This window comes from Pelobates fuscus, chromosome 11 (assembly GCF_036172605.1).
Source record: "Pelobates fuscus isolate aPelFus1 chromosome 11, aPelFus1.pri, whole genome shotgun sequence".
NCBI lineage: Eukaryota > Metazoa > Chordata > Amphibia > Anura > Pelobatidae > Pelobates > Pelobates fuscus.
The window spans coordinates 118,816,517-118,840,814 of NC_086327.1; the positions used below are offsets into that span (position 1 = coordinate 118,816,517).

General features: G+C 41.8%; 1 protein-coding gene across 1 annotated transcript in view; it reads left to right on the forward strand.

Annotated features, from left to right (window-relative positions):
• The window catches only part of TMPRSS5 (transmembrane serine protease 5), a 49,781-nt gene that overhangs the window by 10,614 nt on the left and 14,869 nt on the right, over positions 1–24,298 (forward strand). The window contains exons 2-6 of the mRNA XM_063435764.1: positions 10,505–10,621; positions 11,796–11,931; positions 12,899–13,012; positions 14,620–14,663; positions 21,991–22,153. Of these exons, the coding sequence (XP_063291834.1) occupies positions 10,505–10,621; positions 11,796–11,931; positions 12,899–13,012; positions 14,620–14,663; positions 21,991–22,153 (574 nt within the window). The remainder of the gene's footprint in view (positions 1–10,504; positions 10,622–11,795; positions 11,932–12,898; positions 13,013–14,619; positions 14,664–21,990; positions 22,154–24,298) is intronic.

Below are 24,298 nucleotides of genomic sequence, written 5' to 3' on the forward strand. Positions count from 1 at the left end.
ATCAACCATAACCCCCTTTTTATTTTTTTATTTTTTTATTTTTAATTCTTTATTTTTGTTGTGCATGTTATAACAGAAGAGCTTGCACAGCCACGACAGCATGGGCAAGTACAATATTGACATTAGAGAAATACATCATCATGGCATATGTAAAACAGCACAAATTTGTAGTTTAATAAGATCTATATTTTAACAGTGTATGTTCTCGTTTAGTTATATATATTTATGAACGTCGCTCTTCAGGTATTTACTCCTGAACTGCTTATCAGAGAAGATGGGGTGCCAGGTTAGTTAGAACAAGGGAAAATAAGTAACATGAAATAACAGGAGATTAGTTCTAAAGGTAATAGCGTTGTTACTCTGGCTTACAATACTAACATAACTTAGGTGGGCAGTTAGTCTAGCAAGGTGTTGCCTTAGTTAGGCGTTAGGAGATATTGCCCATTTATGTATATATATATGTTGATATCGCTTTTCAGGGTACACAACTGGCCGGGACAGAATACCTTACAACAACATATGATCTGCGCTAAAGATTACGGTTAGTCAGTTGTAGGCTGTCAGGCTTATAGAGTACAGGCTTTCCTGGTCGTTAGTGGCTTTAGCATGCATTAAGGTGCACATTTAAATTACATGTGATATAAATGAACATGTAAATGAACATAACACATTATAAGATGCTGCCCAGAGTCGTGTTAGTAGTGCATTTTAGGCAAAACTAGATTAACGGTATCTGCATGAGAGAGTCCCAGTGCGTTTGTGTAGGGCTTGTGTACCAATCTCCCGACCTGCCTGGATCTCGCGGTGGGGGGGGGGGGGGCTGGTGCCTTCATGGTGTTGTCAGTTCAGCCTATACCCCGCTTGTGCAGGGGTGTTATAGCTGGAGGAGGTGTCTGATTCTGAGCCGCTCTCGTCGTCAGTGTATGAGGCAGGTCAGTTGCTCGAGTTCTCAGGGGTGCTGTGGGAGTGCGGCAAGGTTCCGCTTTATGTCTCCGCGGTCTCTCGTGTGGGTTCTCCACATGGTTGGCGCTGGTCTTCCGGAGTGTGGTGAGACTGCAAAGTCCCTGTTTGGGGGTAGGACGACTCACCGCTGGTCTGCAGCATCGAGGTTTGTGTCGGGTCGTTAGCCTCCTCTTTCCCGCCATTTTAGCTTTGCCATCACCCCGGACGGGAGCCGCAGATCTCTGCCCAGCCCTTACTTGGGTTACTGCTGGTGGGGTCTCCACTTCTGTGCCCCCCATGTGGTATATTTTGGCCCAAAAGGCGGCGAACAGGCGATCCAACCTTTCTTCCAGAGGGGGTAGCGTGGCGCTATTCAGATGGTTACAAGTGGTGTCCGCCATGGTTGCAGGTGCTGTTCTGGCTGTGTAGATCAGTCACAGCTGTAGTTTTGCTGCTGTGTCTCAGGCTTTAGTTGCCGGGATATTCCTCACCGGCCGGGGGGGAGGGAGTATGCCAGGGAGACCTCCAGGTGAGTGGCTGCAGTCAGCGTAGGGATCGGCCGCCTCCCTCGCTTTGTCAGAGTAGGCCTGTGGTAGGCCTAAGGTTTATCCCCGGTTAGAAGCCGCTGATTTCAGTCGGGATGCTTGTCGCTTGGTTCTGCGGCTTAGGGCTCCCTTCTCTAGGTCGCATAACCTTCGATTTGGTGGGTTTTTGCCCCGATTTTGTCTGATTGTGAGCGATTTTTCACGGAGCTCTTCTCATGTGCGACCGCTCAGCATGGCCGCTTGGCTCCGCCCCCCCCCTTTTTATTTTTTTTAAACAGAGAAAAAATAGTATTAAACCTGAATGATGGCATAGTCTTCTATATTAATAAAAATAGGACTATAATGAGGTTCTGGGAGGCCCAGCCATCGGTATATTAGAGTTTCTCACTTGGAGGTAACCAGGGGAAAGGGGATGTGACATCTAGGAAAAACATTAATTTGCATAAATAGTGTGGGGTTGGTCGTCACATATTTCCAGGTCATAAAGGCCCGCATTGGTGTAACATGGTCAGATGCCAGTGTGTAAAATGGAGAGTAGGTAGTTGGTGCATGTTAGTTCACAAGTACTGTGAAGTGCAAGAGGTGTGTGTCAGTCGTTGGTGTTTGTCTGTCAGTGAAGGAAGTCCAAGAGTGCCATCTTGCGGCATGTGAGTTCTTCCATACGTTTGATGTCCTTTACTCTGTTTCTCTATTCTGCTCTGGGGATATCCAGTAGAGAGGGATGAGTGATTTGGTGGCTAGCAATAGGAAAAGGAGACAAGATCTATGCAAATTTGCAACGGAGGTTCCCGTATGAAATAGCAAGACGTCCGACGGGGTGCGCAAAACCTGGCATCCCCCAGCCTTTTCTATTATAGGGAGGATTTTGTCCCAGAATTGTTTGATTGGGGGGAAATGCCACCAGATATGTGTCATTGTCCCTATGTCTGCTCCACATCTCCATTACAAAGATGATTGTAGGAACCACACTCACACCCCAGCAGCCACCGGTGCTCTGGAACAGGACCAGCAATCCCATTACGTCAAGGCAAAAAAAAAGAAATCTCCAGGCACTCTAGTGTTAAAGTCACAGGCAGATTTTAATGGAACAGAAAGAGCAGCAACGTTTCGACCTCCACAGAGCTTGAAAAAGACCTCTGTGGAGGTTGAAACGTTGCTGCTCTTTCTGCTCCATTAAAATCTGCCTGCGGCTTTAATACTAGAGTGCCTGCAGATTTCTTTTTTTGCTCCACATCTCCAGCATGAATCTAGAATGTCTGAGTTCTATCTATGTCATTTATCAGGTGTACGGTACCACCTTGTGAGAATTCTAAGGCCGACTTCGAAATGTTTGGAGCTTAATGCCAAGGCGTGAGATATCCTGAATATTTTTTGCCATTGAGGTGTAGTAAGGGAGATATTAACTTCCCTTTCTCATGCTGCAGTGTATGGGGGTAGTGTGAGGGACAGTGGTTTATGGAGTAGTTTGTATTTGAAAGCATCAAATGAAAGCATCCTGGCAGGGCGCATTTGCATGGTGCACAGCATTTAAAAGTCAGTGTATGATCCATTTCTCCGAGGAGATGTAGTATGTAAATAGTGTAAAATTGAATGTGTCAATGAATATGGGTGTCCTACTGAGGTCCAGGTTGGGGAGAGCATCAGATGTGAGAACATCTGTCAGTAGTATGTTCTGTTTGTCAGGAAAGCTGACAAGTAGCCATCTGGCCAGGTCAGGTGGTATGTCCAGACTGTGCGTTAAAGAGAGTAGTGACGAGCAGTGTGGAGAGACCTCTGCTCTATCTTCTAGCTTCTGCCATATCTGCATTGTCGCGTGTATGGTGGGATGGTGATGGGGAAATGGCAAAGAGGCTGTCGTGGTGAGCCATGGGAGGTAAACTCGTTCCCAGCGATTTCCATGGCTTAATGAGACCTTGAGGGTCCAATCCTTTATTCTTGTTAGTGTGTTGGTTATATTGTCATTTTGTGAGTTAGGGTAACCGAGTCCTCCGTAGTGTCTGTTCCTTTCCAAACCAGCTTGTTTTAGATGGGTTTTTTTGCCCATCCAGACACATTTAAGGCACAGCGGAACAAGGTTTCTGGTATGTGGATCGGTAAGGCAGGGAGTAGGTATAGCACTCTGGGTAAAATGTTCATTTTAAGAACATTGAGTTGACCAGTCCAGGAGATTTGGTGATTGATTGGACATGAGGGGTGAAAGAGAGGTCGGCGTCAAAAGAGAACACCTAGGTAGTGCGCCTGAGAGGTAGAGCGGATGGTAGCGCCATTGACTTGGAGGGAAACAGACAAGGGAGTAGCAACATTTGAGGGAGGGAAGACCAGAAATTCTGTTTTGGACAGGTTCAGTTTAAGGCAATGAGCAGCCATCCATTTGGCAATAGCAGAGACGCAGTCAGATACATGAGTCAAGAGGGGTGGTGAGAAATCAGGGGAGGACAGATACATTTGCATGTCATCCGCATAGAAATTATACTGGAAGCCAAAGGAGCTGATGAGTTTACCAAGGGAGGCAGTGTAGATTTGAGATAAATAGGGGACCAAGGACAGACCCTTGGGGAAACCAACAGAGAGGGGTTGGGTAGAAGAGGCAAAACCAGAGGGAGAAACACTGAATTAGCACTGAGAGAGGTAGGAATAGCACCAGGAGTGAACGGTATCTCATAGGCCAAGAGGATGATGAGAGGAAGCTGTTGATGATCAACAGTGTCAAAAGCAGCAAAAAGGTTGAGGAAAATTAGGAAAGAGTAGTGGCCATAGGATTTTGCAGTGATAAGATCATTGTATACTTTGGTCACAGCTGTTTCAACAGAGTGACGAGCTCGGAATCCAGATTGAAGCGGGTCAAGCAGAGAGTTGGATTTGAGGAAGTCTGTCAATCTCGCATACACAACTCAAGATCTCTCAAGGATCTTGAAAACAAATGGCAGTAGCTAAATAGGGTGGTAGTTGGACGGGGAATTAGGGTCAAGATTTGGCTTTTTCCGAATTGGGGTTACAGTTGCATGTTTGAAAGGTAGAGGAAATGTGCCAGAGGAGAGGGAGAGATTGAAAACAAGAGAAGGGGATAAAGTGCGGATGAGATACAAGGGAATAGGATCGAGGAAACAGGTTGTGGGGTGGGAGGAACGGAGCAGAGGAGAAACCTCTTGGTAGTGGATGGAGAGAGATGAGATATCTCTTCCCTGATTGTAGAAATCTTCTCAGTGAAGTGAGTTGCAAAGTTTGTGGCGGTCAAGTTGGTAGGAGAAGGGCGAAGAAGAGCGTTAAAAGCATAAAACAGTAATTTGGGCTCACAGGAGAGTCTGGTTATGAGTGTATTGAAGTAGTTTTCTTTTGAAGAGGAAAGAGCCAGACTGCAGGAGAGCAGCATACATTTATAGTAGAGGAATGATAAATCTAAATAAAGGATGAAGGATCTTTATTCTCATGCTTACAACAAATTTTCTGAAATTCTCCACACTGCAATGTAAACCTCACTGCCTTTAATCTCAAACTCTTTAATTTTCAAACCATCCAAAACCAATCCTAACACCTTAGACCTAGTCTGCTCCTATTGTTTGTTCCCCCCCTTCTACCCTTTTACCCTTACATTGTAAGTTTGCACCCAGAGCTTTTACAAACTATGCTGTTGGCTTCTATTTGTTCAAATATGTTTTGTTATTATACCCCTTACTCAATGTATCTTTCACTCAGTCTACCCAGTGTGTAACTCACTAGTACTGTATAAATAATAGATATTCTGTCTGGGTCATATATGGATCACTACTTTGACTTATAATATACTATATATTATACCAGAACCAAAAGAGTTAAAAAAAACTGCTATATATATTAAACACAAAAAAGAGCAGAACAGCTTGACAATGTGTCCTACTTATGCGGTATTCAAAGAAGAGAGACAGTAGCTTTGAGCTGTTTTCACTACTCCTTCCTATTAAAAAGCTTTGTAACCTCTTCACTCAATGTTCTTTAGCAAATATAGGTTACCCTCCTTTATCACGCACATTGTTTAATGTTCTGCAGTAGGCTCAGCTGGGAAGTCAGCACATTCATTTACCATCCACTCAGCTAAAGTGTAAATCCGTACATTTCTGTATTTTACTTCCAAAGCAGCTTCGAACTGTGACCTTTTGTAAGTCCTTCTTTTTCCCTGCTCTACAGTTAATTTTCATATAACCTCACTACAAACAAAAGCAGGAATAAAGCAACAGTAAGGCGGAAAAAGGCAAGTCAATATCAGTGTGTGTGCCAGCTCATCCTGCTACATATATATTATATATAAACAAAGAAAATACAAACACACTTTCAGCCAACTTTTTACAGCCTACAATTTAAAAAAAAAAAACTTACTAAGTTAAAACAGGTTTGCTTAAAAGATATGGCCATACATTGCCCATGTCTTTAGCTATTTGCAATGTTAGAATACTGAGTTGGGCCACACTTTGCCCACAGAAAGAACATTCATGATGTGAAGTTCCACCACACTTCAAATGTGCTCTACTGGATTGAGATCTGGTGACTGGTTAGGAATCGGTTAGAAATAGATCCAGCCAATTCTTTGCTGCTGGAGTTCATGCAATTCAAGGTCAACATGTTGTGTATTCAGAGATGTTCTTCTGCATGTAATCTATGGCTGTTTCCCTACATGTTACTTTTCTGTCAACTTAAATCAGTCTGGTCATTATTCTCTGGTTATCAAGGACTTTTTTACCCACAGAAGTTCTGTCCCAGGTGATTTGAAGTATCTGAGATACTAAACACTGCTTATAAATGGCACTAGCAATTATTCTATTGGGGAAATCACATTTCTTCTCCATTCTAAAACTTGTTTTGAAAAGTGAACCTCTTAAGAATATCTGAATGCTTTCCTCCATTGAGTTGATTGGCATTTTGGATATTCATATGAACTAAAAGGTGTACAGATGGAGCAAATAAAGATCTCAATAACAATCCCATGCCTGTTTTCTTCTGATAATGGTTTCTCAACTTCATCTGGTGTTGCGTGGTTGAACAATTCATGCATTCATTTCAGGTTATAGCAGCGAAGTTAAAAATCACTATCAACTTGACTTGATGTTTGTTATCATGAGATTGTGAAGTTAACAATAAACACAATTTGCAGACTTTACAGTTACATCACAGTAGTGACGATGACAGGTGACATGTATGACATTTATATCAGTGTGTTCTTTTAAGCCTGTTCAAAGTGGACACTTTTGGCATAGTGTATTGGTTATATTATCAGTTTTGCTAAGCTATATTAGTGTAACATCACTCATCTGTGCTTTACTTTTCTTTACTTAATTAAAGACGTAGCGTAGTTTCTGTTAGGGTTGTGCATGGGGAAAATATTCGGTTCGGCATTCCGAAATTCGGGACTTCGGCAATTCGGAACTTCGGGACTTCGGCACCTCGGTTCGGAACTTCGGCACTTGGACACTTCGGAACTTCAGCACTTCGACACTTCAGAACTTCGGTACTTCAGCACTTCGGAACTTTGACATTTCGGAATTTCGGGACTTCAGATGTTCTCTTCCAGCCGCTTAGTAGATAACTCCTTAATTCCCACGGTATTAGGGAGCTATCTACCAAAAGGCTGAAAGACCTAAATTGGTCTTTCAGCCAAATTTACTAATACTAAGTAAAAATTACTTAGTATTAGTCAATTCTGCCCCTACTCGCTATACCACGAGTAGAGGCATGTCTATTAAACAGTGAGCAGCATGTGGCCCAAAAGTAAAATGGGGGGCTATTGTCCTTCTCCCTGGCCCCCACACATGAGCGGTGGGTAGGGACCCTAAATTACTTCAAGGGGGGGGAGCTATTGTCCTCCACCCCGGCCCCCACCTCTGAGCGGCGGGTAGGGGCCCTAAATCAGAAAAATGGGGGGGTACCTATTGTCCTCCTCCCTGGCCCCCACCCCTGAGCGGTGGGTGGAGGCCCTAAATTACTTCAAGGGGGGGAACCTATTGTCCTCCACCCCGGCCCCCACCCTGGCCCCCCGGCCCCCACCCCTGAGCGGCAGGTGGGGGTCTTCAAGTAAAATAATGAGGGGGGACCCCTCAGCGCCGGGTGGGGGCCCAAAAGTAAAATATGGGGAGACCTATTGTCCTTCTCCCCGGCCCCCACCTCTGAGCAGTGGGTGGGGACCCTAAATTACTTCAAGGGGGGATCTATTCTCCTCCCAAACCGGCCCCCACCCCCGAGCGGCAGGTGGGGACCCTAAAGTAAAATAATGAGGGGGGACCTATTGTTCTCCCCCCCGGCCCCCACCCCTGAGCAGCGGGTAGGAGCCCTAAATCAGAAAAATGGGGGGGTACCTATTGTCCTCCCCTCTGGCTCCCACCCCTAAGCGGTGGGTGGGGGCCCTAAATTACTTCAAGAGGGGACCTATTGTCCTCCCCCAGCCTCCACCCTGGCCCCCCGGCCCCCACCCCCGAGCGGCGGCTCGGGACCCTAAAGAAGAATAAGGGGGGGACATATTGTCCTCCCCACCAGTCCCCACCGGCCCCCACCCCTGAGCGGCAGGTGGGAGCCCTAAATTAGAATAAGGGGGGGGCTATTGTCCTCCACCCTGGCCCACACCCCTGAGCAGTGGGTGGGGGCCCTAAATAAGAATAAGAGGGGCCTATTGTCCTCCCCCGGCCCACACCCCTGAGCGGCGGGTGGGGGCCCAAAAGTAAAATGGGGGGATATATTGTCCTCCCTCCAGCCCCCACCCCTGAGCGGTGGGTGGGGGCCCTAAATTAGAATAAGGGGAGGACCTGCAATTAGCCATCCAATCAGAGTGCTCTGACAGGTAAATTAAGAGAGTGACAGGTAAGTATCTATATTTACCTGTCACAGCACTCTAATTGGTTAGCTTGAAATCCATCCAATCATAGTGCTCTGTGTCATTTTACACAGCGTAGAAAAGTTCTTTGGAATTTTCCCACGCTGTGTAATTTGACTCATAACTCTCTGATTGGTTACTTTCAATCAACCATTTAGAGTGTATACTTATACTTTATTTAAACTGCTATACAGTGTAACATTCTTCATTCTTCCACTGCGTATATTAGGACCTCTGCAATTCTGTGCTTCGGAACTTCAGCAACTTCGGCACTTTGGAACTTCGGCAATTCAGCAATTCGGACATTCGGAAGTATTTGAATGTCTGAATTTCCCGAAATTCGTCTAAATTAACATTCAGGACGAAATTAATTGCACATGTCTAGTTTCTGTATGCTTTTGTCTTTAGAAATGGCAAGGTGTATGTAGTGTTTGCATAGGCTCATTGTTAAGTCTTATAATTTTGGGGGTATCCATGAATTAGTTGAAAAAATAATTCTAAATCATGGGTGACAATAGTGTCTGTTTAAGGCTTGATGCCAAAACATTGTATATAATTTTGTTTTCCCGACCCTCAATACAACTCCTTCCTGACCCTGAATACTACTCTGTGTAGCCTTTGGAACTCTGGATCCCTTCCGTGGTGCTCCAGGTGTGGTACCAGACTCCGTTTTGTTCCACTATCTTTGGAATTGGATTGTTGAAAATGTTTTCTGTGATTTTTAAAACCTGTTAGTTGTTAAATTCCATAAGGGAAAATGTCTCCTTTAATGTGTCAATAAATCTTTTCCTTGAGGTACTGAGATATACAAGAATCTAAAAAGAAATAATGAGGTATATACGAATCTTAAAGAGAAATAATGTTTCTTAAACTTTTCCAATCCAAACAACAACTTGCTATTTAGTGAACAAAAAAAGTAATGTTTTTAGTCACGTTGTCCTATTTACGTGGTGCACTTTTGTAGCCACCAGGAATGCTAAAGACTGGAAAACATGAAAGGAATACAGAATATATAGTGAAGCTTGAAAAGCTGTTAGAGTTTGATTTCCAGGATGTGAGGACTACAACCTTGAAGAACAAAAGGATATCAGTTATGTCCTTTCTCACAATTCAAAGGATGAATGAATAAAACACATCACAGTTCTACTTATTGCTCAATAAAACATTTTACCATTAGATGTTGCTCCATGTTATGGACTTATGCATAACGTTATCTCTCCTGTGTATTCGCTTTCCATATTTATAGTTTCCAAGCTGACAGCTATGTATGGATATATGTTTTTACAAACAGAGCAAAGCATGCATCTCTATTCTTCCAATTCATGTAAGGCATCTTGTGGACCTGTGTGAATTGGTATGTATCACATAACTTTATGAGCTGGCGAGGAAGCACATACCTGGATACATTGAAACAACACATAAATATTCACGTGGGTGGGCCAGTCCAGGCCAGGAAAACACGTAGATAGTTGCCCAACACACAAAGATTGATTGCTGGGCTAGTATAGATCCTACACAATTCCAGTCTGCTGTCTCACTCCCGTAGTACTGTACAAAACAATATTAATAGATATCATATAGTGTATTTATTAATTGTAAAGCATAAGCATAGTCCACAGCACTGAATAATTGGGGAAAATATCTGACAGTACAATACAGATGTATCAGTATAAAAATAAAAAGAAGACCATGGGAGTGATCTTAAAATTTTGCATTCACAGCAATTTTATACAAAGTGATTTTCAATCTGACTTGCAAGCCTACAATCTACCTGTTGGGGAACTGAGAAAAAAAAAAGATGTTTGGGAAACAGTCCAGGATTTCCTCAAGACAGTCCTGAATACCTACGTGTTCTTCTGTACTTGAATTGACCTCTGGTGTACCTCCTTTGGTGACACCAGTGAAATATCCCCAATATGCACAGTGTAAACAAATGTTTAGAGACACTCACACTGTGCAAAGTGAGTGATGGAATGGGACCAAAATGGGGGGGGGGGAGAGAGGAGGGGGAAAGACATATGTTTTTATACAACTGAACATTTTGCAGATGTCTCTCTAAATTAAATATAATTCATAATAATTTTCGAACAATATTTAATAGTGAAGTGAGTAGGAATCTCAGTAGCAAAGGAATCAATCCCCTGCAACAATAGAATGTTTATCCTGTACCTTTAAATATTTTCAGTACAATATTTCATGAAGCCCGTCATTTATCAAGATTCCGTTCCTTTACAAGATGCTGAGGTGACGGCTCGATGCAATGACACAGACAACGATGTCACTGCCATGCCACCTAAAAAAGGTTTGGGAATTAGTTTTTTTTCTTGATTTCTGCCCCTGTGAATGTTCTAATATTGCCAGGACAAAAAAACCTTTACATCAGGTTGTCATTACATGAAGCCAATTCCTGTGTGAACTTGTATGTATGTAACTATGTATTCTTTTATGGATAAAAATCAATGCTGTCCTTCTTTGGCATAAGGAAATGGAACCATAGACCAACACGTTAAGATGTCGAGGTCAAAAAAGACTAAAGAGTCTTAACAAATAATGTTCTTCTAGCATCCAGTGAATAGTGTAGATGTTTGTAGCAAAGATGAATTACTGATCAATCCAGAAATGCTTGGTTTAGGAATCTTGCCATTATAAGATGCCAATAAAATTCTGCATGCCAATTCACAATGGGGGGATACAGCTCTACGCATAACATAAAAGAGAAGCATAAAAGAGAGGCATTTTAGCAAACTGAATTGTTGTAGCGATTTGGAGAGTTTGTTTATGGAAAATATATATATGCATTGCAAGGCAAAGATTGGCAAAAATAAAATGTTTCTAGAATTGGTGGTTGCACCAGAAATTAGAACAATCTCATCACTTTGGACTGTTATTTAATTACTGAAAAGCTAGCACTAATAATGGCTACAGTGGGCAAAAGTCACTGTAACAATTCACACTAAAAGCTACTGTTTATTTCATTACAATGTGATACCTCAATTATTATATAGCTGCATTAAAGTATATGAATGACCATATACTGAAATAGTACATGCATCATATGATTACACATGTATGGCACTGTTGGCTCCCCACATCAGCCCCAAAACAATCTGTAACATGTGAATGTGACGTGCACTCCAAAACATGAAAGAAAAACATGAAAAAGACATGAAATAGTATATAATAATAATAATAATAATAGTTAGCAGGTGCAAGATAAAATGGTAAAACGTGTCCCCCTGTTGGAAATGGCAGAGACGACCAAAATAATAATAGTAAATCAGTTATAAGTAACAGTAGTAGTAGTTAGAAGTAAACACATAGGTCCCATATATTTATAGTGCAACCACAGCAATGGTCATGAACAATGAGAATGTAGTATATTTTTGTTTTGATGGGACTTTCTTGGAGTTAAACAGCCTGAAAGGTAATGTATTGGTGCCCACACTAGATATTCTTCTATAATAAAATTACTTCAGTATCTTTCAGAATAAACACAGAAAACTTCTTGTTGGAAGTGCAGGTGGAAGACAGACAAGAATGGCTCCTGACTTGTCACGAGAGATGGAACTCAACCTGGGGGACTTTTATATGCAGACATCTGGGATACATCAGGTAGAATCAGCATCTTCGAGAATGAGCAGTTAACGAGATATGCAACAACTGTCCAATATTATCATGATAATTACTACTTATCTTAAGAATCCATGCTTATTAGGGGTTTATAAGAGATGTAGTGTTATAGTTAGCAGCAGCTTCGTTCATTGGAAAAGACCAATGGAAGTGCTACCTAAGCTTATAGCAGTTTCAGGTTTAAAAATATGGCAATAGAGTAAAGTTGCCACCCTGTTTCTTGGACATACAGTATGTTGATTGGCAAGGATATGGTATCCTTACTATAGATGCAACTGGCTGTTTCAGAAAAAAGCGTGTAGAAGTTCTCTCATCTCTCATCTCATTGTACACCTGCCCAGCAGATACAATATATAAAAGTATATGTACAAATAGGGAAAATACTTGCTTTTTCTGTTATGTATTAGACTTTGGAGATGGGATAATAACAGAGAAGAATTACCCATAAGCTTTACAAGGAAGCTTTAACTAAGTCCCGGACCGAGTCGGAGCTCTTAAAGTGGTCTGCACCAGATACTGGGTCAGACCACAATGCTCCTCCATGGGACCACCAGGGATTCTGAACTCATGTGCCTCCCTTGGACCACCATGGAAAGGTTAGCAGAAAGGAAGCTACACACATTCAAACACAGCACCCATATAGCACTCAGCCACACTCAGACTCCCCTACACACGTACACTCATCCACAAACAAAATTCAGCCACCACATACAAAACATGCAACCAGCACACACAGGCACACTCAGACTCCACAGCTCACAGCCTACTGTCCTACACACATACAAAATTCAGCCACACACACATTCACACACAATACTCATAGAACAGACCCCAAGGCTCTAGGAAGAGGACCTGGTATGCTTAAGCATAATATTGTTAATAAAAGATCATATAGCTAAAAATTGGCCAATTGTTGGTGTGATTATATTCTTGCTTTTCTGTTTCCAAGACTGTTGCACCATAAAGGTGTGAACATGACAGATGCCAAGTTAAATCAAAGCCAGGAGTTTGTACAAGTCCCACTAAGTCAGACCACTGGAACGGAGCACACGTGGCAAATCAGGTAGGTAAAGCACAGTCCTGTTATAACAGATTATGAGTTTTAATATAAACAATTCTAGGAAGAATACAGTAGAAGTAAACTCAGCCACACTATCCATCAGTGCAAATTATATTTTGTATACTGCTAACGTAGCTGAATAATTGAGATGACAATTTCTAAAGAGAAATTAATTTAATGTAAGCGTGAGAACTTCCAGCAAAACTCCTACACATATGATAGATAGATAATACTCTAAATGACTAGAAAATGAAAAATAAATAAATTCCTTGTTAAAACAAAATCTCACTTTTCTAAGCTGCAGTATGATATTGCTGATTATATACAAGTATACTCTAAATGATAGCTAGATACCTGTCTGTAGGCTGGAGATGTCTTTGAATAATTATTGTGTAGCTCAGCAAACCTATATTTTCTATTTCATTTTTTATTAAGAGGCCAGGAAACAGAGTTGTATTAACTTCTACTGGTCATAAAATACAGAAAGAAATTTAAAGAAAAGTGTTATCTAAGTTTAAGAGTCTACTATGAATGAATTGCATACTGTGTATAAAAGGGACATCATTTAAAAGCGAATTACTATAAATAGACTTGGTAAAAGTTGAAGACAGTCTACAAGTGGTGGCCAACATTTGAGATTAAGTAGAGCTATCCGATAGGTCTTCAAGGTTCTCATTTTCTCCACTGTCACATCAAAGCTCCTCATATCCCCAGTCTGAATCCTCCACATGTCACCCTACATTCCTAATCTCATGTCTGTTTCAGGTTAAAGATATCAGAACCATATGACATTATATCAATACTGCATGTAATGCGGTTCTATTTTATGAACATACATAAAAGTATTTGTTATGGGTGGTTTCTCTTTATTGTCATATCTGACATAATGGTGTCGTGCTGTCACTATAAACAGAATTCACTATGACTTAAATGACCATACACCCCTTGTTACAATTGTATTTCCTATTAAACAACATGACACGTATCTAGAACATTTGGTTGTTTCTTGTCGATGTGGAAAGATTCATCACATTTTACAGAAAGTGGATCTAGGCAAAGATCTGTTAAAATATTGTAAAATCCAACCTGCTTTCTGATAGGTTGCTGGTGCATTTAATTACCGTACATTGAATGTTCCCAGAGTTCAAATTAACTCTGTAATAAGAAAATGTATATAGAAAAGTAAACTAATAGCAAGCATGTATCTGTTCTAAATTTCACAGATAGACAGGATCCATAGATATCTTAACCTCTAATAATTTCTGGCTAATTATACATTTGAATTACTTCTGACTTTTGATATTCTTAGTGTGTTTCTAGACTGATTGATGTTGGTTTTACAATATGAAAAACCTTTAAAATGATTAGTTTTGTTTTTAATACTCACCAGCCATAACTGTTATCAACTGCAAGATACAGACCATTGTACATTTATGATACCTATTTAATAAATTACATTTATAGCTTATTTTTGCTACAATTATTGACTTAAAGGGATCTCAAGATCTAATTGTACTGTATATTTTGTAGTATTTTATTTATTTATTTTTTCAAAAGACGGTGAAAACTCTATAATATGTAGTGTTATATTTTTGTATTCTGTTGTTCAGGTATGGTTGCATCTCTGGTCATATTGTCGCCCTAAAGTGTTCAGGTAAGTGTCAGCATTCATTGTAGCCCATTTCTCGGACATTATATTGCTCTGCATAATTTGCATGGTCCCATGATTCTTATCATGTGTAAAAGAAGAAAAATAAAGAATAAAATAAATGCAAAATATGCAAAAACCATAGAAGGTGACAAAAGGGGGTAGTGACAAAACCTGAATTGCTGGTGTCTTTTAAGGAATGTTTTGGTTTTGGAATGTTTTGCTCTAAGAATTACTATATCAATTAGTGAGCTGCTGGTTATTCTCAAAGGACTTTAGTCAGTAAACAGTAAATTATGGTTAGATTATAGCCAGCTTGCAAACGTTGGGTTAAAACAGCTGACTTTAAACATTTTTAACAGCTCAGCTGAATTAGAGATTTTTTTTTTGCTACATGGCCACTTTAACATAACTGTTAGAAGTCAACTCACTTAAGGGAATAAACATCAATAAAATATATAGAAACCTCTGAATTATACATGGAAAATTACAAGGAAGTTACATTCAGCTTAAAAGTAATTATATTGTTTGAAAATAAGTATTTTATTCATATAGCCCTATCATTTGTGAGTTAAACATATTTTTTAGTAACTTATATTCAAATATTCCTATACTTGGGTTTATACAATTTAGTGTCAATTTAATCGTTTTAGAGTGCTGACTCATTAAAAATAGCTATACAATTAGATAAGATTTAATATATATATATATATAGATCAATTTCAAAAGGATAGCACTCTCAGGACTCTGACGTAAAATTTAACTTTTAATTAACTTTTTAATTAACTTTTAATTATATCAAAGTAAAAAAAATCGACGTTTCAGTCTGCTATTCACAGACTTTCATCAGGATTCATCAATCCTGATGAAAGTCTGTGAATAGCAGACTGAAACGTCGATTTTTTTTACTTTGATATAATTAAAAGTTAAATTTTACGTCAGAGTCCTGAGAGTGCTATCCTTTTGAAATTGATCCACATTTTGCTTTATAAGCACCGTGCAAGTACTTTTTCTACTATATGGAGTGCAAGATTTTTTTAATATTTTTTAATATTTTTAAATATATATATATATAAATAAATATATATATATATATATATATATATATATATATATATATATATATATATATATATATTGTATTTATTTATTCTTGCGGTATAAACATCAGTAAAGAAAGATATCCTCTAATGTTCTATGAAATGTTTGACTGTTATTTACTACGAGCTCATAAAGTTAATAAGTGAGCAACACGTTACATTTAAATTCATGCTGCTTGTTTGGGTATAGGATTTTCTCCCTATGAAAACATTATTTTTTATTTTTATTAAACAATTTGCAATTAAATTATATTTTTAAAAATATATGGCTTAATAACTATAAGGGAGTAGAGAAGGACTGGTAGTCTTTCTAGATGACTTAGGGAAGCTGTCTAAAGCCAAGGCAGAGACTTTAGTTTCTCCACCAGGTGAAGACCGTCACTGGAGCAGAGAGGTAGGTAAACTGGGCTTAATGAGTTCTCTGTAATGCAGGGGCGTTTTAGCCGCAAGGCAAACAAGGCATTTGCCTTGGGCGGCATTTGCCTTGGGCGGCATTTTCCAGGGGGCGGCAAAAAACGCCGCCCCCAAATGCCATGGGCAAATGCCTTGTTAGCCTTGCGGCTAACAAGGCTGCCGGTCGGGCGGCTGGCGAGGGAGCTCTTCCTCTGAGCGCTCTGCTCAGCTCCCTCGCGCGCCGCAGAGTGAGGCTGGGAGCCGGAATATGACGTCATCTTCTGGCTCCCAGCCTCACTCTGCAGCGCGCGAGGGAGCTGAGCAGAGAGCTCAGAGGAAGAGCTCCCTCGCCAGCGCACAGCAGCCTGCACGCCCGGCCGGCAGCCACTGGACCACCAGGGAGAAAGAGACCCCCCCAGCATTCCCAAAGGTAAGGAGGCTGGGGGGTAGGTTAAATTAAAAAAAATCTATATATATGTTAATGTGTGTGTTTGTCTGACTGTGTGTGTTTGTCTGACTGTGTGTGTGTGTGTGTGTGTCTGACTGTGTGTGTGTGTGTGTGTGTGTCTGACTGTGTGTGTGTGTGTGTGTGTGTGTCTGACTGTGTGTGTGTCTGACAGTGTGTGTGTGTGTGTGTCTGACTGTGTGTGTGTGTCTGACTGTGTGTGTGTCTGTTAATGTGTGTGTGTCTGTTAGTGTGTGTGTGTCTGACTGTGTGTGTGTCTGACTGTGTGTGTGTGTGTGTGTCTGTTAGTGAGTGTGTGTGTGTGTCTGCTAGTGAGTGTGTGTGTGTGTCTGCTAGTGAGTGTGTATGTGTCTGCTAGTGAGTGTGTATGTGTCTGACTGTGTGTGTCTGTTAGTGTGAGTGTGTTTGCCTGTGAGTGTGTGTGTCTGTTAGCTAGTGTATGCGTATCTGTCAGTGAATGTGTGTGTGTATTTAGAAGGCGGGACGGGGGGGAAGGGTTGGGTGGGGTGGCGCGGGGGGGGGGGAGAGGGGCGCCTGAGTTTTGTCCTGCCTAGGGCAGCACAAAACCAGGATACACCACTGCTGTAATGCAACATAAAACTTAACCTGTATATTGAAATCTATGGGGAAATTGCTACTCAGTAATAAAGTGTAAACTTATTCTTTAAAAGAATGTATCTATTTTTAATATTTGTAGATTTTTTTTCAAGGAGTAGCGTTATAATGTTTTTATGTGCACTCATAAAGCTTCAAATGTGCATGAACTGCTTCCCTTCTCCTCTGATGACTGGTTAATCAGTGAAATGTTAATAATATTTATTTATTTATTATTGCCATTTATATAACGCCAACAGATTCCGTAGCGCTTTACAATATTATGAGAGGGGGATTTAACTATAAATAGGACAATTACAAATAAACTTACAGGAACAATAGGTTGAAGAGGACCCTGCTCAAACGAGCGTACATTCTATAGGAGGTGGGGTGTAAAACACATTAGGACAGGAATTTACAATCAAATAAGGTGGGCTGCCCTTTAGGAGAGGGCAAGAGACAGGTATGTGAGGTAAGGGTTAGTCTTGGAGGCCATAAGCTTTCCTAAAGAGATGGGTTTTAAGGCACTTCTTAAAAGATGCAAGACTAGGGGAGAGTCTGATGGCGGTAGGCAGGCTATTCCATAGGAAGGGAGCCGCCCGTGAGAAGTCCTGCAAGCGCGAGTTGGCCGTACGAGTGCGGACAACGGACAGGAGGTGGTCACGGGCAGAACGGAGAGACCGAGAAGGGACATACCTATGGATCTGTGAGGAGATATAAGAGGGGCTAGAGTTGTTCAGTGCTTTATAGGTGTGAGTTAGTACCTTGAATTGACTCCTATAGCATACAGGAAGCCAATGTAAGGACTGGCAGAGGGGTGAGGTGTGAGAGAAACGACTAGAGAGGAAAATCAATCTAGCAGCAGCATTCATTACGGACTGTAAGGGTGCAGTACGGCTATTGGGGAGACCAATCAGGAGAGGGTTACAATAATCCATGCGGGAAATTACTAGAGCATGGACAAGCTCCTTGGTAGTATCTGGTGCAAGAAAGGGGCGGATGCGGGCTATGTTTTTAAGATGGAATCTACAGGATTTGGCAACATGCTGGATGTGAGGCTCAAAGGTGAGACCAGAGTCAAGTATGACGCCAAGACAGCGCGCTTGCAAGGATGGACTGATGTTGGTACCACAAACTTGGAGGGAGAGCGAAAGAGGAGGATCAGTATTAGGAGGAGGAAAGACAAGGAGCTCAGTTTTTGAGAGATTGAGTTTCAGAAAGCGGGAGGACATCCAGTCAGAGATGGAAGAAAGGCAAGCAGTGACACGTTGCAGGACGGCAGGGGAGAGGTCCGGGGAGGAGAGATATAGCTGGGTGTCATCAGCGTACAGGTGGTAGTGAAATCCAAAAGAGGTAATAAGTTTGCCAAGAGAGGCAGTATAAAGAGAAAATAGAAGGGGACCAAGGACGGAGCCTTGGGGAACTCCAACTGAGACAGGGCAAGGGGAGGAGGTATGATTAGAAAAGGAGACACTGAATGAGCGTTGGGAGAGATAAGAGGAAAACCATGAGAGGACAGAGTCACAGAGACCAAGCGATTGAAGAGTTTGAAGAAGGAGAGCATGATCAACGGTGTCAAAGGCCGCTGAGAGGTCAAGAAGAATTAGTATGGAGTAGTGGCCTTTGGATTTAGCTGCGATTAGGTCGTTAGTAACTTTGATAAGGGCAGTCTCTGTAGAGTGGAGAGGGCGGAAGCCAGATTGAAGAGGGTCAAGGAGAGAGTTGGAATTGAGGAAATGAGACACACGGGTAAAGACAAGTCTTTCCAGAAGCTTTGAGGAAAAAGGGAGCAGGGATATGGGACGGTAGTTAGAGGGGGTGGATGGGTCGAGGGATGGTTTTTTTAGTATAGGTACTACAGTGGCATGTTTAAGGTCAGCAGGGACGATGCCAGAGGAGAGCGAGCAGTTGAAGATGTGTGTTAGAGAAGGCACGAGACAAGTGGAGAGAGATCTAATAAGGTGAGATGGGACAGGATCGAGCGGGCAAGTGGTGGGGCGAGAGGAGCAAAGAAGAGCAGCCACCTCTTGGTCAGTAGCTGGGGAGAATGTCTGAAGGGTAGGAAAGGCATGATCTATGTGTGATTGAGAAACAGAAAGGCAAGGAGGGGAGAATTCTTTCCTTAGCTGTTCAATCTTGTCAGTGAAGTAACATGCGAAGTTATCAGCAGTAAGGTTAGTTTTGGGGGTGGCCACAGCAGGGCGAAGAAGAGAATTAAAGGTGTGAAAGAGACGCCTGGGGTTGCGGGAACATGAACTAATGAGAGCGGAAAAATAGGACTGTTTGGCAAGGGCAAGGGCTGCACTGTATGAACACAATATGAATCTATAATGGAGAAAGTCTGATTGTGTACGAGACTTCCTCCAGGAGCGTTCAGCACAACGGGAGCATCTTTGCAGGTAGCGCGTTGATTTAGTATGCCATGGTTGGGGGCGGGTCCTCCTCGAGGTGCTTGTTTGGAGTGGCGCTGCAGTGTTCAAGGCAGATGTAAGAGTAGAGTTATATATGGAGATGGCCTGTGAAGGACAGGAGAGGGAAGGGATGGACAGCAGTTGTGAATCAATGTCAGCTGACAACTGTTGGAGATCAAGAGAATTAAGGTCCCTCCTGAGTTGAGGGGGGTTAGGCTGAGGTTTTTGGGTGAGGGGGTATGTGAGAGCAAATGATAAGAGGTGGTGATCAGAGAGTGGATATGGAGTGTTGCAGATATTGGTTACTGTACATGCATAAGTGAAGATTAGGTCAAGGGTATTGCCAGCTACATGGGTGGGAGAATCTGCCCACTGCGATAGCCCGAGGGAGGAAGTCATTGAAAGTAGTTTGGTGGCTGCAGAGGTCAAAGGTGGGTTTATAGGAATATTGAAGTCCCCGAGAATTAGGGATGGAATGTTAGAAGAGAGGAAATAGGGTAGCCAGGCAGCAAAGTGGTCAAGGAAGAGAAGAGGGGAACCAGGGGGGCGGTAAATAACAGCAATGTTAGCAGAGAAGGGTTTGAAAAGGCGAATTGAGTGTATTTCAAATGATGGGAAAGAGAGAGAAGGGGGGGTGGGAAGAGGTTTAAAAGAGCAGTGAGGGGAGAGGAGAAACCCAACACCACCACCTTTACATTCAGAGTTTCTTGGGTTGTGGGTAAGTTGGAGACCACCGAAGGACAAAGATGCAGGGGTGGCAGTGTCAGAGGGGGAGAGCCAGGTTTCTGTTATGGCTAGTAAATCTATAGAACGAGAGATGAAGAAGTCATGGACAGCAGTGGATTTAGTTATATTGCAAACAGAGCGTGCGTTCCAGAGGGCAGTATTGAAGGAGGATTTAGAGGAACATGAGATGGGTATGAGATTAGTGTGGATCCTTGGGTTAGTATGTGCTGAGTTTGTTGTGAGGGGGCCGGGGTTAGGAGAGACATCACCAGCAGCTAGGAGCAGAAGGATAGAAAGGAAGTGAAGGTGGGAGTAGGATTTGAAAGTTTTGTGGGAGGGTATGTATGTAGAGGATTTGGGAGGAGTTGGTGGAGATAGGCTGGAAAGGTATGTGTAGAGTGCATGGGATGAATAGAGAGGGGAGGGGAGTAAGGTGGAAGTAATAATTATGGTGTTGCTAGGGACAGGTGAGTGAAAGGATAGGGATATTTTAGTGATCAGAGAAGTTAGTGTTAAAGTGAAAAATAGAAGGGAGAACATTAGAAAAAAATGTGTATTATATAGATATGTAGATCATATATACAAACACACAAATATCAATGAGTGATTAAACCAATGTAAGGATGCAGTGTGTTAAATAAATTCAGGTGAGGAGAGGTTTAGTGATTTGATTGGTGTGTTAAGGAAACCAGCTGATGTGCACTATCTATAAGTAAGTTGTCGACCATGGGGTGGGTGGGCAATCTTCCAGAGATGATACCTCTGCTCTGAAGATTCAGCAGGACTTGGTTGCTTGGGAGTGCTGGGTGTTAATGCTGTTTTAAGGGGCCCAGTCTGAAATATAAGGTCTGAGGTTAAAAAAAAAAAAAAAAAAAAGAAATAAAACACACTATTATGGGTGGGGAGACATGGGGCTATTGAGGTAATTAATTAGAGATGAGAAACTAAAAGGAGATAACATTTGGGATAAAAAGATAGGAAGGATCAGATAGGTGAAAGTCATAAACCATGAACATAAATTTACAAGATTATCAGTGAGTAGTAACACTAGGTAAACAAACAATTAACAAAAAGTCTTAAAGAATGAACATAAAATGACATGATCACAGCAGCTTTAAGCAAAACAAGAACAGAAGATCGGGATGGGAGATATAGGTATCAATTAAGTAGTGATAGTATAGGGAGGGAGATGGAATAGAACACAATTTTAAAATAAGAGTTTAAAGGAAACAGTAATACAGGTATTCTTGAGTAGATCTTCCAGAGATGATACCTCTGCTCTGAAGATTCAGCAGGACTTGGTTGCTTGGGAGTGCTGGGTGTTAATGCGGTTTTAAGGGGCCCAGTCTCTGCTCTGAAGATTCAGCAGGACTTGGTTGCTTGGGAGTGCTGGGTGTTAATGCTGTTTTAAGGGGCCCAGTCTCTGCTCTGAAGATTCAGCAGGACTTGGTTGCTTGGGAGTGCTGGGTGTTAATGCGGTTTTAAGGGGCCCAGTCTCTGCTCTGAAGATTCAGCAGGACTTATATATAATATATAATGTTGATTTGTATTACTGATCTCACCGATACAGATTCATGTTTTTCACTTTAAGATGATGCACTTGCACCAAGATAACCTCTCTTAAAACATTTATTTTACCGTAGAATGTGGATCTCGCTCTAAAGCTTCCCGAATTATTGGGGGAAGTGATGTTGCACTAGGTCGTTGGCCATGGCAGGTCAGTCTATATCTTAACAACAGACACGTCTGTGGTGGCTCTATCGTGGCTCATCAGTGGATCATAACTGCTGCACACTGTGTACACAAGTAGGTCTTGATGCATAATGACAACAAGAGTAGAATTCTATTTGGCAATGCAAGTCAAGTTCACATGATCTGATTGAGAGTAAATTGCATGCTTCCACTTAAATACACACTTTATTCAAACTCAATGTCTTGGTTCCAGTAAGAGCATTAGAAAAGTTATTGATTTACTGCAGTTGTCATTTAAGTTCCTCTCCTGGGTGTAAACAGATACATATGTGGCATTACACATTGTTTTTTAATGTATGGAGACTGGTCGGGATAACGGAAAAAGATTTGCTTTGACTTTAGCTATAGTAGGATTGTAAATTTGCAATTGCAGTTTGTAACGGATCACATGGCACCCCGACTGGGTACCTCCGTTGATGGATGCTCCTAGCGCTTCCTGAGGACTCCAAGCACTCCAGCCGACACCATAACCCCTGTAGACTCCTCCAAAGAGCAAGGCAGGAACAAGCTCTTACAAGAGCTTAGTAGTGATTTAGCAATGGAGTATGACAAGCATAGCAATCCCTTGTAGCAGATTCCCCCAATAAGAGACGACACTCTAAATTGAGGATGAAGTAGAACTCAGGTTTTTAATGACACACACTCTGCTTTTATGCAATTCTCCCGTGCAAGGGAGACGCCCACAGACAATTATCAATTACCCAATCCCACACTGGTTACATCCCGCACATTTCCTCCCCTTAGCCTGAGAGGTAACACAATTAGCCGTACAGTTTAAAACATACTTTTTACCCAACTTTCATAATTCTAAAACTATACATCCAATATTGATAAAAGTTATTAATCAGCATCTTTCAAATACAAACATACCCAAAAATCATTCAAATCCGTTCAGCCGTTTGGGAGATAGATATAAGTCACCTTTGACCGACCGCAAGCACATTTTCATGCCCAAAACAGTTCCAGAGAATCAGGCTGTGCGGCCGGTCTATTTCCCATGTTAAAGTCAGTTCAAACAGACAAACGACAGTTCATTCGAATTGTCGAACTGTCGAATGAACTGTCGAATGAACTGTCGAATGAACTGTCGAATGAACTGTCGAATGCATTAGTACCAGGGAAGGTAAAACTTCAGCGGTGTTCGTGCCGTTCTGTAGCTGATTTTAGTTCTATGAGTTTGACGGCACACACCGCTGACTGCATTCGAATGAATTAAAATGGCCGCCGCCACGTGTTCGGTTTTCTAATGGCGGCCACTTTGACTACTTCGGCACTTCGGCTGCATCCGAAGTGCCATGCCAAAACTGCAGGTCCTTTCCAAAAGTACTTAAAGGGCCAGAAACAGCACAATAAAAATCCATTATGCCCAAATACAGTTCTTAAAGGGCTATACACAGTCCAATACAGTCCAATACAAGTCCATAAGCCCCAAATCAGTTCCTTAAAGGGCAATACATCCCAGGGGCCATAGTCACATGGCAGGAAGCTGGCAAACTTCTTCAATGCCCAGTCTTCTTCTTCAATGCCCAGTGGCGAGGCTGGTTCCGCCACACAGTTGCTTCCCTTTTACAAACCCACATACACTTCATCCACTATACACATACCTCCTCCCTTACATTAAACCTGAATCCTTTACACAAAAACACATCCTTACTCAAACACACTGCATCCCTCACACATATTTCCTCCCTTTCACATTCACTGATGCACACTCAAAAAATTCCCTGCAAACACACAATACATCCCCTACACACATACACTCCTTTCCCGTGAACACAATGGGGTGGCCATCCCTGTGGGCCTTGAACTGTTCCTGTATATATTTATATATTATAACATTGAAATGAATCAGCATTAATCATTGTTATAAGGCCACTAGAAGTGTAGTGGTGGATCAGATGGATAATCCTGTGAGTGGATAGGAGGTGTAATTTCCATGATGTAATGGTTGTGGTGTAACTTTGGATAAACTCATCACAGCCACCAAAGTTAATCTTATGCATTATATTAGACTGCATGAAGCACAAATGCTGTCCTACGGCTATAGGACTGCAATACCCAGAAATCTGTGCCAGCTTTTGGTCTTTCCCTAGCATGCAAATAGGAGGATTGTCATGAAATGACATCTGCATGGAAAACAGTGTATAGCACTAACCTATTTGATGATTTATTTTGAAAAATCACTTCTTGGATCCACCT